The 19,670-nt window shown below is 42.9% G+C and overlaps 1 protein-coding gene across 1 annotated transcript; it reads right to left on the reverse strand.

Moving 5' to 3' along the window:
• Nucleotides 1-4,881: 4,881 nt before the first annotated feature.
• Nucleotides 4,882-19,116, reverse strand: Dusp11 (dual specificity phosphatase 11). The gene is made up of 9 exons (XM_075983716.1): nucleotides 18,865-19,116; nucleotides 16,925-17,000; nucleotides 16,208-16,339; nucleotides 11,106-11,229; nucleotides 10,024-10,084; nucleotides 8,414-8,460; nucleotides 7,923-7,998; nucleotides 7,542-7,706; nucleotides 4,882-5,198 (listed from the first exon to the last, which is right to left on the reverse strand). The coding sequence occupies exons 1-9, from the start codon at nucleotides 18,963-18,965 to the stop codon at nucleotides 5,009-5,011; spliced, it is 972 nt and encodes a 323-aa protein (XP_075839831.1). The 5' UTR covers nucleotides 18,966-19,116; the 3' UTR covers nucleotides 4,882-5,008.
• Nucleotides 19,117-19,670: the final 554 nt, after the last annotated feature.

The following is a 19,670-nucleotide window of genomic DNA, read 5'->3' on the forward strand; positions in this document are numbered from 1 at the left end:
ACTCAGGAAAGTTGCCCAAAGTGGAAGAAACATTGTCTACATTTGCTCCACTTCCACTGTAGCCGAGGAGACCCAGAAAACACACCCTGGGTTTTTATAATTGGTGTATATGGCAATATGCTCAGTGGGGCCAATATAGTAAAGGGCCTTCTGTTACTGAGGAAGTCTGGACCAGAAGTTAGACTGTTCTGGCACCCCAGGCTGCTACAGTACTGCTTCATTCTGTGACAGGGATAAACCCAATGATGTTGAATGACCAGCATCCAGACATATGAAGAGTTCACATTGATTCTATTTACATAAAACAAATTTATAAGGCCATTTCAGATAGGCAATTCTTTGGAAAAGGTTACAGATATGTTCTAGATTCATTGTGGTCTCAAATATAGATACGCGTACAGATACACCAAAGCAATTTTAAACATGTATAATGAATGCCAATTGTATCTTTAAAAATATTTTTAAAAAACACACTGAGACAGGGGTGGTTAAGAGCACTGACTGTTCTTCTAAAGGTTCAGAGTTCAATTCCCAGCAACGACATGGTGGCTCACAACCATCTATAGTGAAATCTCGTGCCCTCTTCTGGCCTGCAAGGATAGAAGCAGACAGAACACTTTATGCAACATAAAAAAAAAATTCAGTGAGACAACACATTTTTTAAAAATCAAAATTGCTAAAAATTGCTCAGTGCTTAAGGGGATGGAGAAGTGGGGACAGGTGGATCTCTGGGAAGCTCTATGCCAATGAAACACCATCTTAAAAACAAAACAAAATGCCAGGCGGTGGTGGTACACGCCTTTATCCCCAGGACTCAGGAGGCAGACGCAGGTGGATCTCTGTGAGTTTGAGGCCAGCCTGGTCTACAAAGAGTCCCAGAACAATCAGTGCTACACAAAGAAACCCTGCCTCCAACAACCAAAAAACAAAACAAAACAAAACCCCAAACCAAACCCAAAGTGGACATATCTCTGAGGAACAGTAGACAGTGCCTCTGAGTTGTCCTTGCCCTACGCACCCACTGACGATACTAATTGTTAGTGAGGGTGTAATCGGGACACTCACATCTTTTTGGTGGGATACAGAATAGTACATCTGTTTTTGGAAAGTTTTAGTTTATTATAAAGTTAAACATACATGGCCGCAATCCCACTATCACACTCCAAGGGAAAGAAAAGTTGTTCACATAAAACCCTATACAGAGTTGGGCAGTGGTAGCGCACACCTTTAATCCCAGCACCGGGGAGGCAGAGGCAGATGGTCTCTGTGAGTTCAACGCCAGCCTGGTCTACAAGAGTTCGTTCCAGGACAGGTACCAAAGCTACACAGAAACCCTTTCTCGAAAAACCAAACCCCAAAAATTGTATACATAAAATGTTTATGGCAAGTTTAAAATAAAAAACATTAGACCTTAAGTATCTTTTAGTTGGTCAGTGAATAAGCAATGTGTAAGAAAACTATACAATGGAATAACTTAGCAAGAGTGACCAGCAAATCCATTCTGTAGCACAACCTCGAAAGCAACATCTAAATGAAAGAAACCCTACCCAGAGGTCTACACACTAATTCCAATTGCACAGCATTTTAGAAAAGACGAGAGAAAGAAACTAAATCAGCAGTTGCCAGGGGCTGGGTGGATGAGAGGAGCTGTGAAACCAGGAACTGGGAGGATGGAGTTTGGGGCTGCTGGATTTTCCTTTGTTGGGAGCACTGAAGTGTATATAGAAAGAGATGCATTTTAGTTTTCTTTTTAAAGTCATCTCAGAGCTATGACCTGGCTTCCTTCAGATGCGAGAGACCATTATATAGCATGCATAAGTTGGTTCAAAAGGCTTGGCAGAGTGTCATACTGTGAGATGAACTTGCGTAAACTCACGACTGTTCTTGTTTTAAATTGAATATAATCTTAATCCCCATGCCATGCAAATATAAGCCCGAACAAAAAGTTATTGATAAATTGTTACCTTCAATGTAACTGATATTGGTGTTCTCAAAGGACTCAAGTAGTTGTAGTAAGTCGTCAGTAGAAGAGACCAGGTGTATCAATCATGTGTTAAACAATTTAGGAGTTCATGACTGCCGGATCTATAAACACCTGAGACCTTAAGAAGGCAGACCCCGAGGCAAGAATTTAGGTCACTGGTATTTTCTTTGGGGTACATATACGAGTGGTGAGGAAAAGGTCTGAAGCAGGGAACAAAGCCATGTGATATAATGTGTTGGGCAGCATTAGGAAGCCAAGAAGACAGCTGGTAGCCTGGCACGGTATTCCTAGTCCGGACTTTCTCTGGAAGGCTCTTTAAATGACACTATGCAAGTAATCCACAACAGGACAGGAAGAGCGTTTGCTTGCTAGGCTCTTCCTATTCTCCCCAAGGGGATTGGATTTTCCACCTTTCTGGATCATCACTGCATCCTCTCTACCAGTGGCTCAGAAAGCCTGATCCCATGGCCTATTGTGTACCATTCCCCCTTATTTGAAATTACAGTCATGAATGTCGTACCCTGGGAACCAGGAGCCTTAAAGAGGGTTCCAAGACAAGACAAGAGGAAAGAGCCAAGGTCAGGAGCTGTCCCAGGTGTAATGAATCGGCAGTGTGCTTCCTCTGGACACAGTTGTTTCCTCAGATCCTATGTTAAAGCTCTAAGCTCCAGCATCTGAAATACCACTGCATTTGGAGACCAAGACTTTAAAGAGGCAAATTAACATTAAAATCAGGTCTCTAAGGTGAGCCCTGGTCTAATGACTGACATCTTTAGGAGAGAACTACAGAGCATCTCAGCCTCACAGCATCTGAGCTGGAGGGAGGGAGGGGGAGAGAGGGGGGAGGGAGGGAGGGAGGGAGGGAGGGAGGGAGGGAGGGAGGGATGTAGGAAGCCAGTGACCACATGGAAACAATTCTTGCTGACTCCTCCATTTTCCCCAGCATCCGGACTATGAGAAATAGAACTCCTGCGCACCGCATTGCCCATCTGATACTCCATGACGGCAGCCCTACCAACCAAACTTGGCACCTAACCTGAACATTTTAAGAAGTTTCAGGAAAAGAGTCAAAGAGCGCATCACTCACAGAGACTGTTTACAGTGCCACTGGATATAGAGGATGAATTTGTGACGTATCAATGAAAAATGGCCAAATGAGGCAAACATGTGAAGCAAAGGGGAGACTTGAACCTACAACCATGAACACCATGGCTCATGTAGACTAACATTTACCTAGTAACGTGAATGTCATCAAAAGCTGGGAAGTGCTATGGGGTGGGTAGGCTGAGGGCTAAATGCTCATATGCCATAGGAAGAACTCATCAACACATATTATCACAAATTGGAAAATCAAGAAATGGTGATCTGTAAGAGTATTCCTTAAACAACAGAGGAAGACACAGAATAAGGCAAAAATACTTGAGCTAGCTACTGCTAGGACTTTATAATAGGAGAGCATGGAAGATGCTTTTTAAGCGGTAATCTCAGGAAAGCTACCTGAGAAAGTATTCATGTGTGCCTTTAAAATAACAATATAATTTAAAACACTACATAGATAGACCACTGGAAACTAAAAAGATCTGGCTGCTTCCTTTCACTAGGCCTTTGGATGGTGTGACATGGACAGAAGCCAGACCAGTGTGTGTAAGAATGAAAGCTGAGTAATCCAATGGTAAGTGAGGCTTTTAAAGGTGTTGGTAATCCAAAGGCAGAGAAACAGGACAGGTGGCAGAAACAGTTCCTGAAGGCGGCACTGTCCTCCACAGAAGCTGCTTTTCCAAGCTGTTCTACACCTCCAAAGCTGGATGTTCTCTACCTGCCCCAGCTTTGTCCTCTTATTTCACAACTGCCTGATCCAGTTTCTTACAATGCTGAACCTTCAGATATATTCTGGGGAAGAATTCTGCAGGGGGAACCTTGTAGCAAGAAGCACTTTGAATCTCTGTTAAATGTGGTAAGTAGAGAAAAACTTTAAGAGCCATCACTTGAGCGTGGAGCAACCTCACAGAGCAAATTAGTCCCACTAGGCCAGACTAGAAGAGCTGCTGAAGCTTCCTCAGGGTCACACTCCACATGTCCACACGATGGAGAAAATAGCTACCGTATGTGGCATCAGTGTTACAAATCCTCAAAATCAGAGACTTTAAAGACAGAAGCCAAATTAATTGCCCAGGCATTCATCAAACGCTTGCTGTGGACTATGATGTGTCACGATGAGCACGAAGTAATTAGCACCTCCAAGTAGCTTGAAGTGTGTCCCAGAGGAAGAGCACCATTGCAGTGTGGGAGGCCTCTGGACAAATCCTGAACAGAGGGCCGCAGGGTCAGCACCACCCTGTCTTCCAGGATAACCAAGGATGGATGCTCAGTCCTAGTCTGTTCGACCTTTAAAATCTACAGAGGTTTTTAAGCTTTCTGGACAGTTCTACCCTATTGGTAGTAGTGACTCTGCCAGATAAATTATAATTTAAGCAGCATTCTGGTTATTGGTTAGTTTCCTCTTGCCCAACTTAACAATCAGTCCCTAAAAATTTACACTTCTCTGGGTTAGGTGGTTAACCTGGCAGTTCAGTAAGAAGTTGGTTAAATTCTGACCCCGATCACCAAGGAAAGAACGCTGAACAGAGTCCCACAAGTAAAAAGACACCCCCGAAGACTGTTAGTAACAGAACATGGTAAGACACTATGAACCTTTGTACCTACACACAGTTACAGGCATGGACAGAGGAAATAGACAGGGAAAATAAAAGGCAAGTTACTAACAGTTTACCCATTCAGAAACCTTTCAGAAAAGCTGAGCCTAGAACGAGAAGTGTTCTGGATGGTTATCATCTCACTGTGCGGCCATCAGTAATGCAAATCTTTAAACTTAATACACACAAAGGAATAATAAAACATTTTAAAATGTTAAAAAATGTTAAAAATTTTTAATTGCCTAGACCTGATTTTATTTAAAGTAATCCAGCTGTCCTCTGTCCAGCTCTGATTTCAGGTGGCCCCTGTAACAGCCCATCCACGTGTGCCTCACTGGGTCCACCCCCAGTAGGCTGGGTAGAACTGCCTCTGGTAACTACCGGAAATCCACTTCTTATTCTGGGTTGCTTGACTACCATTTGGCTTCCCGTTCCAGAAGAATCTTCTCTGTAAATAGTACTCTTCAGCCGGACCAGGAAGAGGGATAAGGCCTCTCTGGTAAACACTCTGGTTGTGTTTTCTTAAACAAGAAATAATAAATCATTGTCAAGATTAACATTTTATAATAGACTTTATAAAATAACAGATATTCTGATTTTACTCTTGCCTACCTAGATGACTTGAGCAGATAATCACTTATCTTTCTCTCTATTTTTTGTAGAATGGAGCTAGGACTAGGGAGATGGCCCAGTGAGTAAAGCTCTTGCCACACAAGTGTGAGGACTCGGGGCTGGATGCCCAGAACCCAGAGAAAACTGAGAAACACTAGCATGTGTCTGCAATCCCTATGATGAGATGAGGGCAAAGCAGGGGGATCCCTGGAAGCTCGAGGAAAACTGGCTTAGCATGTGCAGTGGAACACAGGAGGCTCTATCTCAGACAAGGCGGAGTGTGAAGGGTAATAGCGGAGGTTATCTTCTGGCCTCACATGCATGCCCTCTACACACACACACACACACACACACACACACACACACACACACACACACACACACACACACAGTCAAATGTGATTAGCTGTTTCTTGGGTCTCTATACCTTTTGATCTTTCTGATTGTTGTTTACAGGAAGTTGTGAACAGCCACGTGGGTACTTAGAATCGAACCTGAGTCTTCTGCAAGCCAGTACGCTTAACTGCTGAGCCATCTCTCCAGCTACTATATTTTACTACTATAAACAAGCTTTAATTTTAATGGCTTTATAAAATGTCACAGTATGATTATGGTTACTTAATTATATCACCACTGAGAATCATAGGTTACTCCCAGTTTTCCTACCATCATTAATTTGGTGATTAGCATCTCATATACTACAGTATGCTGAGCACCTAGCTCTGTCTGAAACAGTAGGATTTGAGAAGTATAGTCTCAATACGGAATTGGCCAGGTATGAGCATCTTTATGGCCATTAAAACTGATTCATTCAAAAGGGTTACTCCCACTCTCAGGGTCACCAGCAGCATCTTTTTGATAGTGTAACAATGTACCAATTTGCTTTAACAGATGTAGCAGGCAACAGCCATAGTTATGGGTTGTTTTAAAATCTCCATCTCAAAGAACAGATGTGGTCTCACCCAAGATTGCACACGGTGTGAATGGTAGAGTAAGGAAACAAATTCACACCCAGCCTGATAGTCACGACCCTCAAGTGCTCATAAAAACCACAACTAAATTAGCAGCTAGGAGTATACACAAGCTGTGATAGTTATCTTAGGTGGCATCTGGACTAGAGTTAGTGGGGCATTACTGCTGCATCTGTCAACAAGAATGTCTCTGAAAAAGGCTGATGTACAAAGAGCAGACTGTGTAAGGAAGACCTGCCTTCCATGTCACAGGCACCACCGCCTGGCTGGGACTGCAGGGAAACTACAAGGGCAGAGGAAAGGCAAATTTACCTCTTTCCTGACCTTCCACCCCCTCCCTCATGGTTTCTCAGGTTTTTCCTTAGGACTCTTGACAGAGAATTACCATGTTCCCTGGGTCTGGATCACACTACTGGCAACCTTGGGTCTCCAGCCTACAGAGGGCTTGTTGAGGAACTTTTCATCCTACAGTCATGCATGCCAATCACCCTAGTGAAGGTCCCTTCTCATCTACCTGCCCATTCTCTCTCTTCCACTTCTCTGGAAAATCCTAATAGACTATTTTAACTGAATTAAGAATTTCCCCATTTCCCATGAAAATACTTGTATGATTTAATCTGTTCAAATCATTTGTAACTATCTCTATTAGGATATTATTATCCTTCAAAACTTGTTCTCTTTCTCTCTTTGAGACAGAGTCTCATGTAGTCTAGGCTGACTCTGTGCTCAAGATATAGCCAATGATGAACTCGTGATCTTCCTGTCTCTACTTCCCAGTGCTGAGATTCCAGGCACTGACTACCCTGCCTGGTTTTGTATTTGTTCTTTAAACGATAGCCTTCTTTATTTCAAAAGCTATGTAGCCTAAAAATTCAAGATTCATAAAGCCTAAGGATATAGGAACATACCTCAGTGGTCAAATCTTGGATCTGATTCTGTGTACAAGTCTCTCTCTCTCTCTCTCTCTCTCTCTCGCTCGCTCGCTCTCGCTCTCTCTCTCTCTCTGGCTCACACACACACACACACACACACACACGTGAAAGATTTTATTTCCCAGTAACAACATCTAACTCTTCCTGGATTAAGCTAAATTTAAAAATAGTAAAATAAAATTTCCATTCTCAACTGCCTCTGAAGCACATTTCCCAAGTACTTGATTCAGTATGAGCCCTACTGGCTGACAATAGAAGAAAATACCAACTGCTGGTCATTGTTACAATGTACTTTCCTGGTCTGAAGTAGTTTCCATCTCAGTTCTAAGAAAGGGGGAAGTCCAGGTACCTGAACAATTGCTGGGAGTACTGGGACTGGGTGTGAAAATGTCGGGCAGCAGGCCAATGATTCCGAGGTCCTTGGTTCACGGGCTTCTTAGTGCTGTGGACTTCTTCGGTAAGATGTGCTGAGTCTTCAAGATCACCTGACTTAGATGTGCTAGTATTCCGCTTCCTAAAAGAGAAGTGTCCCACGGTGTCACCAGATTACAGTTCCAGTGGCCAGTTTAGCAATTATGTCCTTTGGTGTGTGAACAGAGGCCCTCAACTCCCCTACTCCTGTTTGTTTAATGCTCAGCAAGTGGACAGGATGCCTGGAATATGTGCTACTTGAATTATACTAAAGAAGTTTCCCTAACCAAAATCTCACTTAGCAAAATGGAAGACTTACTTTTTGACACGACGATTCTGCAGGTTTTCAATGTAGTTCTGTCTTTCTATGCAGTGCCCCCGGCAGCTGTTGAATACTGAGGAGTGGATGAAGATGAACTTAGAAATAGTTGCACAGAAAGAAATCTTACCCAGGAAAGCAAACCAACGCTCGTACTCACTGACTGTCATTAGGTTGCTGTATCTCACATATCGCTTGCAGGTATGTTCCTTCATAAGCTGTTGGCAAGACTACCTTATAGTGCTATTATTTTTCTTTCTTTTGGTACTGGAGATAAAACTCAGGGTTCCACACACGCTGAGCAAGTGCTCTACCATTGAGCCACATCCCCAGCCCCAAGAGGTAGCTTCCTCCCTTCTCTCTCCACTGTCTTTCTGGCAACATATATTGGATCATATGCATTTTGTTCTCCAAAAATTGAAAAGTGGCTCTACACTTCCACCTTTAGCTTTTATAGGAAGGGAAAAACGGTGACACCCCCCCATACTTACATTCAATTGCATCATCTGGCCTCATGCCTTCTACATCAATCAAATATCTAACAAAACAACATAAGTCGGGTCACTTAAATATACCAAAAGAAAACAAAAATCAAAACAGGTCCAATTTCACTTACAAGTGGAGACATAAATCCTAGGAAAATACTACACATCTAATCCAACAGTTACAGAATGGCATGCCATGACCATAGAAAAAGACTACCCCAAGATTGACCAACTTTAAAAAAATCTATTAATAAAGGTACTTACATTAGTATAATAATATAAACATAAAGGAAATTCATGACCAAACTGGCAAATGCTTAAAAGGCAGATTCAGTAGTCACTTTCATCAAAATGCTTTGTGAACTAAAAAACAGGAGGCTTCCTTAATATTACTGTGTATTCATCAGGAACCAACAACACATAAAGGAACTGGGAAAAATAGTAACATAGCTAGAAATACTGGGAAGCCAATTGGATGGGTCAGAAACAGGAGCTACCATCACTGTCACCCACTCTTCCCTCATCCTCACTTCAATCTACCACCAGGGTCCTGACAACCACATCCTTCCACCAAAATGCCCTCAATATCTTGGTCCAAGAAACTGTTATACTTCAATTCAAACAAAAACCCAATGACTCCTTGCCCCTACCTCTCTAGAGCATTCTTTACTCAGCCGAAATAGATGGATTCAATATACCCAAAAAAGGTTCAACAACAACAAGAAGAAACAAACAGACCAAAACACTGCTCTGTATGGCCTAACTCTGGCTCCTGCCTGCCAGAAGAGCTCCACTTGTCTGCCGCACTTGCTGCGCTGCCCAACAACCTCCTCCAGAGAAGCGTATGCTATACTACTCTAGGCTACCGGCTGAGCCTTCATTTACAGTCTCTTCAGTGTCTCTACACAGCTAGTACTAGTTCAGCCTTCAGATAGTCTCTCAAACCTTCCATACAAATGTTCTATCTTCTTGATGAGTTAGGTCCAAGTCTCCCCATCATGGTATCATGTTCCTATCCTCCTCAGAACTTGACAGTGATAGTTCTAGAGTCTTCTTGCTATTATCTTCATTATTATAGTCTTCCTTCTTTCTTCAGAGGCAAATTAAATATCTTTACCAGCAGCTATACTGCTCACATAAACTAGATCTCAGCAAAGATCTTCTGAATGGACAAACATAATGTTGCACAGCACAGCAATTCCTTAAGAACCATCAGATCGCACCCTAATTCAGCATCTGCATGTCATGTGACATTATTGTTGAGTCAGTGGCATGTGGATTCAAAGATGCACATACCACTTTGATGTTTTATTATACCCCAAACTTATGACTTGCATGTTTGTCAGTGTGCAAAAAAACAGTATAATCTTTAAAAAATAAGGTCTCCAAATACTTTCACAGGGAGGTACCTACCACATATTAAATTGTAACTCTGGATGGTTACTGTACTCTAAGCCATACAGATGCACTCTCTCTGCATCTGCAAAGTCTACAATGGTAGTCTCTGGGTGGAGATAACACTGCTCTCTATTTCATTCATTTCTATGTACGCTTACATTACCATTGTAACCAGACAAACACACTAAACACTATTTGCTTTTGAGTTGGCAACTCACCTGCAAATGAGGTAGCCAGTCCTGTTTAAGCCATGGGTACAGTGGACACCAATAAGTTTGTCTATAAAACAGGAAATGCAGATTTAAGTACAGGAAGCAAGATATACCAAAAGTAAGTTAAAGACAATTTTCTGAAGAGTAACACAAATTAGTGAAATATCACTGCTATGTTGGAAAGTGGCTTTAAAACACATCAAGAATCACCTACCAAAAGCTCATTGTTGTGGAAATCTTGAAAGTCCTGGTTAGATACAATAATGCAAACTGCAGAAGCAGCCATCTGGTCAAGCTGCCTTACACAAAGCCATTTGTCTTACTATGAAGAGGAAACTAGAATGTGTTTCTGTGTGTGCAACACTGAAGTTTGAAACTGGGCTTTGTAAGCCAGGCAGGTGCTCTGTACTTGAGCTACCAACTTCATTCCACCTTCATTTTGATAATAAATAACAGTGACAATTGTACTCAAAATGGAAAACAGCAGGAACACCTGAAGTACACGTGGCAAAGATGAAATTTTACTGGCCTGCCCGTGTTCTGTTCTCTTGGAGACTACTTCACTCCTAACTTTGGTCTTCTGTTGTCTCTATGCAACTTGCAGACCCTAAGATTCTTAATCCTCTACATCTCACCCTTTAACTACAGGAAAAGGTAAACACTTTCATTATATTACACATTTCTCACTCAAGTTTTGTTTCTGTGTGGCCAACAAAAGGGAAAACACTTTATTACTACCAGCTGCCATTTTCAAAGGCAACATACCTAATATTAGAATGTTAACTATATCAAAAATCTGAACTATCAAAAGTCTGGAGACTGTGCTGGAGAGATGGCTCAGTACTTGAAAACAAATCTACCCTACAGGGCCCAAATTTGGTTTTCCAGCACCTATGTCAGAAGGCTCACAACTCTAGGTGGAGGGATTCTGAAGTCTCTGGACTCTGTAAGTACCTGCATTTATATACACATAGCAACAAGCACACACACATAATTACAATAAAAAGATTTTTAAAAGAGTCTCCAAAGCTATTTGAAACACACAACAGAGATCAGACAGAAAAGAAAAAGAAACCACAAGGACTCACCATTGTCTTTGTTTTTCTTTAAAAACTCTTTAACTGCACACTTGAACTTAAGAATAGTGCCATTATCAGGTACCTGATGGCCAACTGTAAGAATTTTTATGTAAGAAATAGTTTCTGGCAAATCCTATAAAGTAAAACAAAAAAATGTACATTATTTCATTTGCATATAATGAAGATTTGAGGAGCATAAGTGTAAGTTGATACTAATAAACTTACTATCACTAACTCTGACTAAAGAGCCACTTCTTACAAAGCTGTTCCAACCAGGAAACAGCACTTGATTTTCATTAAAACTATAGGACAGTCACTGGGTATACAAAACACACCAAATTCCACATGGATGAGGGTATATATGGTGAGACTAAAAAGTATGTGGACAGTTCTAATTATTTCACCTTGCTGTGTCTTCACAAAATAGTAATGAGCTGAGCAAAAAGAGCTGTAAATAAGAGAAAGAAGCAGGAAGGGTAGGCGCTGGAGAGATGGCCCAGAGCTTAAGAGTGCTTGCTGCGCTTCCAGGACGTAGTTCAGTTCTCAGCACCCATGTCTGATGGCTCACAACAGCCTGGAACTCCTGCTGCAGAGGATCCGGAGCCCTCTTCTGACCTCAGCAGGCACCTGTACACATGTGGCAGACACAGACAAGCAGATACAGCCACACACACAGCCACCCCCAACACACACACACACACACACACAAATTTTAGAAAAAAAAAGATAGGTTAGGTAAAAAATATGTAACTTGGATTTAATTGGAAAACACTATCATGATTTCTACAGAGTTCCTAGCTCTGTCCACAGGAAAAACTTCCGAGCAATGTCAATCTATTACCTGACACTCACATGCCTGAAACCCACCGAAAGGAAACAAAGCCTTCTGAAAAGGCTGAGTCAGGCTGGGGCAGGAAACAGTTAAGATGAGTCCAGAATTCTTTCATGCAGAAAAGTAATCAGAGATGATCAGGACTAAGAAGTGGTTTAATCTAGCTGAGGAGCTTTGTCAGCTAAGAGCTACCTGGGAAAGGAGAATCAGTTTTCTTCAGGACTGCGGCCCTGGTTAGTTGGCCATGTTCCAGAAGATGGTATGACACCCATGTGCACTTGGGCAGCACTAATTCTGAACTCAGTGGCGTTGGGCCTTTAATCCCAGCACCCAGGAGGCAGAGGCAGAGGCAGGCGGATATCTGTGAATTCAAGGCCAGCCTGATCTATAGAGTTCCAGGACAGGCTTCAGAGGTTACATGGAGAAACCCTGTCCCAAAAAGCAAAAGTGGTGTCGAGGTAGGGCAGAGAAATGGCTCAGGGGGTCAGAGCTGAACGGAGCTCTAACAAGAGCAGTACTTGCTGCTCTTGCCAAGGACCTGGGCTGGGTTCAGGTCCTAGCACCCACATCAGGCAGCTCACAAATACCTGTAACTCCAGGTCTAGCAAATCTAGTACCTTCTTTTTCCACCGCCCACAGGCACCTTCAAGCATGTGGTGAACATCCATATAAAAAGGACATGACATTGGGGATGCAACCCAGGAGGCATTAGCTGTGGTGTGGGGTAACTGTGATCAAAAAACAAATTATTCATGTGTGAAATTCTCAAGAATATTTTTTAAAAAGTTTTAGGGGCCAAATGGAGAAGCTCCAATTATCTAAAGAGAGGCCTTCCAGTGGTGCTCCAACTGGAAAAAGCAGCCGCAGAGGAGTTTGTAATGAGAGAAAACATTGAATAAATTCTCACTAGTCAATATTGGCAGGTATTAGGGATCCAGGAGATTACTTTGATGAAAGCTGTTACAAAGAGGAAAGAATCCTATTGACACCACTGAGTAAATAAACAAGCAGAAACTTCATTAAATGAACATGAATGGTAACGTTCACCTTGTACAGCCTGGTATGGTGGCAAACACCTGTAATCCTAGACAACTGGGAGGTTGAGGCAGGAAAATCTTGAGTTTGAAGTCAGCCTGTGCTACACAGCAAGAGCCTGTCTCAAAAAAGAAAAAAGAAAAAAAGAAAATCAACTTTTGAAGCTTCAAAGGAATTAACAGGTTAGTCATCAATAATTACTAATAACTTAAGAGACAACCACTGATTATATGCCCCTTAATGGAAGAACACATGACCACCTATGAAAATGTCTCATATCAGGCATGGTGGCACACCCTTATAGTCCATGTGTCCCAGTAGGCTGGGCAGAAGGACCACTTGAACACAGGAGTTCAAGATCAGCCTGAGTAACACAACAAGAACCCATCTCAAAATATACAGAAACACTGGAAACTGTCATGTTAAAGAAATCAAGGCAGCCAGACCAATGGTTCACAGTTAAGAGCCTTTACTGCTCTCACAGAGAATGAAGTTCTGGTTCCCAAAACTCATATAGCTCCTCCAGCCACCTGTAACTCCAGTTCCAGTGGATCTGACACCCTTTTCTAACTTCTGTAGGTGCCAGCATGAATGTGGTGCACATAAACTCATGACAGCACACAAACATACACATTAAAATGAATAAAGACTTCTAGAAAAGGAAATCAATCTGGGTGTGGTGGTCCATTCCTGTAATCACAGCATTTGGGAGATAGAGGCAGGAGGATCAGGAGTTTAAGGACATCCTCAGCAACTGAGGACAGTCCTGGCTATATGAGACACTATCTCAAGTTTAAAAAAAAAAATCAAGGCAGGTGGAATACTGAATATCTGTAATTCCAGCATTAGAAAGACTGAGGCAGGAAGATCATGAGGTCAGCGAGGGCTACATATTAAGACTCTGTTTCAAATACCAAACCCAAAACCAAACAGAATGGAAGAGAGGGAAGGAAGGTAGGAAAAAGAAAGAAAAGGGAAACCAAGGGTTAGGGGAACAGAGGGAGGAAAGAAAGGAGAAAGGAGAACACAGTCCTAAATCTGGTTGTGCTAGACCACTGGCAGAGAACAAAGGACTCTACCAGCACGTGGAGGCACACAGCTAACAGAGCACAGCTGGCTGGCTCTCCAAGACAGAACTCAGGAGAGGGACAAAAAGAAAGTAAAAGAGACATGGACAGCAATCTCTAGACTAACTAGACTTGACAGACAACCAACTTCAAACTGATAATTTTGATGACATTTAGGAACGATCAGATTGCAAATCTGACGTCAAAGAACTGATATTAAGAAAAAAGTATTGTATTTTGCATATATATAAATATCAAAAAGTAGAGATAAATTCTATGATATTTGAGGGTTCCTTTAAAATAAGACAGAACATGCTGGGCCTGGTAGCGCATATAATCAATCCCAGCACATAGGAGGCGAAAGTAGGTAGATCTTTGTGGGTTGAAGACCAGCCTAGTGTACATAATAAATTTCAGGCCAGTCAGGGCCACATGATAAGACTTTTTCTCACGAAAAAACAAATAAATCCCCCAACACACACACACACACACACGGGGGATAAGGAAGGCACAAAGAAGTGAAGTAGATAGGGGCCATAATGAAATACAGCATATATACATAGCTGAAATATTGAGCCAGAAAAGAAAAAGATTCTGGTATATGCTTCAATAAACATTGGAAACAAACTTAGTAAAATAATTCAGACACAAAAAGACAAGTATTACAAGATATTAGGGCTGGAAAGATGGTTCAATAGTTCAGAGCACTGGCTGCTCTTGCAGAAGACTCATGTTCAATTTCCAGCACCTACACAACAGTTCACAACAATCTGTAATGTCAGTTAGGGGATATCATGCCGACTTCTGGCCTCCACAGCCTCCAGACTATGTCTGCAATGCACATACATATAGGCAGGCAAAAACACTCATACGAAAAGAAAAAAAAAAACACCTTAAAAAAAAATGTACTTGATGGGTGGTGGTGGCACACGCTTTTAATCCCAGCCCTTGAGAGGCAGAGGAGGGGGAATCTCTGAGAGGTCAAGGCCAGCCTGGTCTATATAGCTAGTTCCAGGACAGTCAGAGCTGTCCCTGTCTCGAAAAAAAAAAAAAATTTCTCTATTAATAAGTATAACTCTCACACAAAGATACTTCCTTTTTTCCTCCTACAGTACACAGATTATTACACAAAGCCACAACTAGTCAAACGCAGAGAACTGCCTGTGAGCTGCCCAGCCCCAACTGATACATCGCAAACACAATCCTTCCATCTCAGACTCAGAGAACATCTCAGACGAGGAAGGTAGAAAGGTAAACGAGTCCAAAAACTAGGGAGTCAGTTGCAAGATTATATTTTAGAGCTGTGACAGAAAAGGCTCCACCCATGAAATTTCAACAATATGGGTGCTCACACAAGACCTGAACAATAACACCAACTGACATGCCAACATGGATGGGAGAAATTGCAGAGGGCCCTACCCTAGATGAAGAACTACAGGTAATTAAGAACAACCGAGAGATGGAGAATTAGTCTTCAGATATAAAAGCATCCTAAAGTGGTCAGCCCTAAAAAAATACATATAAGCAACAGCAAGCTACATTTGTATAGCTATTTGCATATACATGTAGCAATAATTAAGTGTTAGAGGCTATGAATTTGAAAAGGAGGGTTAGGAAAGGTTAAAGGAAGGAGGAGGGAAATGATGGAATACTTTAATTAAATTTAAAAATTTAAATATGCTACATTACGCTACTTGAATGAGATACTAAAACTGAGAAATTCATACTATAAAGCAGGCAAGAGGTTACTAGGGGTCTGGAGTGTGGGAGACGGGTGAATTAATGTTCAGTGGTTACAAAGCTTTTGCTAATGAAAGAGACTTAAGTGACAACCACTCAATATTACAGTTCAATTCATGTCTCCGATCTAGTGAGTGTGTCTATGTGTGTGGTGCTGCTGCTGCTGCTGCTGCTGCTGTTGTTGTTAAGACTTAATTATGTAAGTCCAAGCTGGCATTGAACTTGTGATCCTCCTGCCTTAGACTCCTAAAACCTGGATTATCGTCATTCACTACCACGCCCGTCCTCCAGTCTCATTTCAACATGAAATTAGGGAAACTTTGCTTTTCCTTTAAAATTATTACTACCCATGGATGAAGCTTAGTTTTCACATCAGCACAGGATGGAAGCTATTAAATTACTATAAATTATTTTTTTCATTTAGAGGTTCTACTTACCTCTGCTTTATAATAGCGGTGAGTATATGTTAAATCAATTATCAATCCAAGTTCTTCATTTTGTTCTTGAATTTTATTAAAAAGATCCAAAGGAGAAAAGTACTCTTCTGGCATAAGCTCTGCTTCAAATTTCTGTCAGAGTAAAGTAAGAGAGAGCAAACCTGCTTCAAGTCCTGCACACAGTTTGTATTTATTCCAGCCCCATGAGATACACACACAATGAGAACAAGGGCAGGTTCCTCTCTTCCAGTGAGGGGGGAAGAACTCACTTTGATATACATATTTCTGTGTTTGTGTCGCTGCCTGAATGACTTCAGAATGTCCTAGTCAACATTAACGAGGTATAGAAAAAGCAAAAGCCTGTTCCTATCTGTCTAAGCCTCAGAACTAAAATTCATTTCACAAACAATTCCCCACAAGTTCTACTGGATTCCCAGCGGAGGAACTGCCCTATCAACACAGTGGCTACTCAACTACTGGTTCAGTCAAGTGGACACAAAACACAAAACGGTTACAATTATTCTTCATATTATTGTTAGGGCATTATACTGTCTTTTCCTTAAAATGAGATACGGATGTAGACTTTACTGCTCTCTAAATCTCATTTCATGTTAGTAGTGACATAAGATGGGAAACTAAAGTCAACCAGGCTGAGAGCCAGTGTTCTACATGGGGAATTTAGACTTCTGAAAAAACCCCGCAGTAGCTTTCACTTACCTTTTGCAAGGGAACTTTGAAAGCAATGAAACGGGTCCCAGGCATCCGCTGTCCAACTGGGAGATAATCTCTCCACCTATGACAGAGTATTTGTTACTCAAACTGAACGTAGCCTTGCCTCCCAACACAACAATGGGGCACCTAGCACACACACAAAGTCCCTTTATGAGAATGTCTGCTCTGTCCTTCGCTACTCAACCTATTCTCTTTCTACAAATAACAACCTACACTTTCTTCTTTCTGTCTCCATCTTGAAAACAACACAAACAACACAAACAAGAAATTCCTAAAACCAAAATGGCCAGAACTTTCACGCCCCTGATAAACACAGCCCAGCATCAATTACCAAGGTGATATATCAGACAGGAAGGCAGAAGGGGATTGTGTCAGAGGAAGGGGACTAAAGGGGGAGGAGGGCACAAGAGGGGAAGGTTATGTGTGGGGATCAGTGTGAGCAAAGAATAATGACATGCATGTAGAGTGTCACAATGAGACTCACATTTTGTGTGGTAACTAGAAATATTAAAATCAGCCAGGAGTAATGAATACCTACACTCTGGCTGTGAGCTCAGATTCAGTGCGCAGTGTTTGCGGTTTCCACGCGAGTGACAATTCAACATGGAGAAGTTTCCTAGTTCTTACACGAATAGACAACCTGAACTTCAGGCATGCCGAGGGGCAACCTGGAGACTCACAGCTGAGTTGGTCTCTGTCTATAATTACAAATAACCAGGGTTCATCCAGTATAGAAGATCTGAAAGTGAGGACTGAGCGCAAGAGATTGGGCTGGAGACACTGAGAACCTCTGAACCGTGAAACCTAGTGTGTAGGCCATGACAAAGAGTAGGCATTTTATTTTATTTAAATTAATTAATTTGGCTTTTCGAGACAGGGTTTCTCTGTGTAGCTTCGGAGTCTTCCTGAACTCACTCTGGAGACCAGGCTGGCCTTGAACTCACAGAGATTCACCTGCTTCTGCCTCCAATCCCAGCACTCGGGAGGCAGAGGCAGGCGGATCTCTGGGAGTTAAAGGCCAGCCTGGTCTACAAGAGCTAGTTCCAGGACAGGAACCAAAGCTACAGAGAAACCCTGTCTCGAAAAAAAAAAAAGAAGAAGAAGAATGGGTTAGAAATAAATAAAAGTAGAAAAATGGACACCTGTCTTCTGCAACACGTCAAACAAGTTCTGCACTGGGGCGACGATGGAGGAAAGCTGACAGACTTTGAAAATTATTCAGTGCTTACTCGAGTCTGGGAAGGCAAAGAGGGCATTACGTCCATTCTGGACGTCAGGTGACGCTCCTCAGTGGAGATAAATGCTTACTGAATCTGGGAATAGGGAGAGGACAGTCTGTATATCCTGGGTTTTATCTCCCAATTGCTTAATTGTGGAGATAAAAGATTTGTTCAATTCTAGGAAGAGGAGAGGCCACGTTGACCACACCTGACTTCAGCTATTCCGTATCTGTGGAGATAAAACAACTGACTGTTGAAATACGGGAAGGGGAGCCGGCAGTGGCAAGAAGAGTTCACACCACCTGTGAGCAACATCGTACACCTAACGACTGGCACGGGCAGGGAAGCCTCCCTCGAATGACAGCGCCGCCTCCAGAGTCCTGGAAGCCACAGAACCTCTCCAGCCAGGAAAGAGCGCAGGGTGTCTACAGCTCAGACCGGATGCTCACACTCTCAAGACCGCCACTCCCAGGGATCGAGGGACGACTCCCAGACCGGCAGCCGCGCCCCGATGCGCACTTCCGCGCCGGCCCGAGCTCCACACACAGAGCCCCGCCGGAACGAGACTGAGACCTCAGAATGCGGGGGCCGGGGAGGTTCGGCGCGGAGGACTCTGGGAGGCGGAAGGGAGCGAGGCCGCGGCGAACAGGACACTAGGCCGCCACGGCAGCCGGAACGACTCAGCCCGGAACCAAAGCGCCATACCTTTCCGGGACGTGGTTTTTGCCCTTCTTCTTCGGTGGGGCACGGCCAGCGAAGTCTCGGCTCCGACCGCGACCATTGCGGCCGTAATGCCGCTGGTTCATGTGGGCGCAGCTATGCCGCCCACCCAACGCCAGACGGGCCAGAGCGGCCAGGGTGGCGACCTCAAGGCCGCCAGGAGACGCCGAAGGATCCAGAGCGCACTCGCAGGAACGCGCTGTGGCCGACGCCTTGCTACTTCGCGTGCGACGTGGCCCGCCGTGATGACGTCACACGGCGCCAGTCCTCGGTTCCAACAGTGCCGCCCGTAGCTGGAGACCGGTATCGCGCGTACTCATCTGCCGACCTGCCCCGCCCCCATCCCTGCTTCTTCACCCGTCCTCAAACATACGAACGTTTTGTCTGTTGTTCATGGTTTTTACTTTCTCACACAGGTGTGGCCTTTTGCCGCCGAAAAGAAATATATCAAAGGTTTTATACAACATATTTCTCCTTATTTAAATATATGTTTTTTCTAGTTTTAAATGGCATAGGGCATTTAATTGATCATAATCGACATAATTCAAAGTACCAGCATTTAACCATTCCAAAACTGAAATACCTCCACCCGTTTGGAGTTTTTTATTTGTTTGTTTTAAGGCAAAGTCCCACTATGTAGTGCTCTCTGATCTGGAACTTTCTCTTAGAGTAGTCTGGCCTTGAAATCCTAGAGATAGACCCTCTCCTACTTTGTCGGTTTCAGAATTAAGGGAATGGGCCACCTTGACCTGATTGGAGTTTTTGTTTGTTTGGACTGTGGTTTTGATCTT

The sequence above is a fragment of the Microtus pennsylvanicus genome, chromosome 8 (assembly GCF_037038515.1).
Source record: "Microtus pennsylvanicus isolate mMicPen1 chromosome 8, mMicPen1.hap1, whole genome shotgun sequence".
NCBI lineage: Eukaryota > Metazoa > Chordata > Mammalia > Rodentia > Cricetidae > Microtus > Microtus pennsylvanicus.

What these genes read in the sequence shown, in the direction of transcription:
- Dusp11 (XM_075983716.1), bottom strand. Translation starts at nt 18,965, where the DNA reads ATGAACCAGCGGCATTACGGCCGCAATGGTCGCGGTCGGAGCCGAGAC. An exon ending in TCAAAGTTCCCTTGCAAAAG is followed by an intron (nt 16,340 to 16,924) that starts GTAAGTGAAAGC and finishes TTACTCTGACAG; the next exon opens with AAATTTGAAGCAGAGCTTAT. An exon ending in AAAGAAAAACAAAGACAATG is followed by an intron (nt 10,085 to 11,105) that starts GTGAGTCCTTGT and finishes CCTGTTTTATAG; the next exon opens with ACAAACTTATTGGTGTCCAC.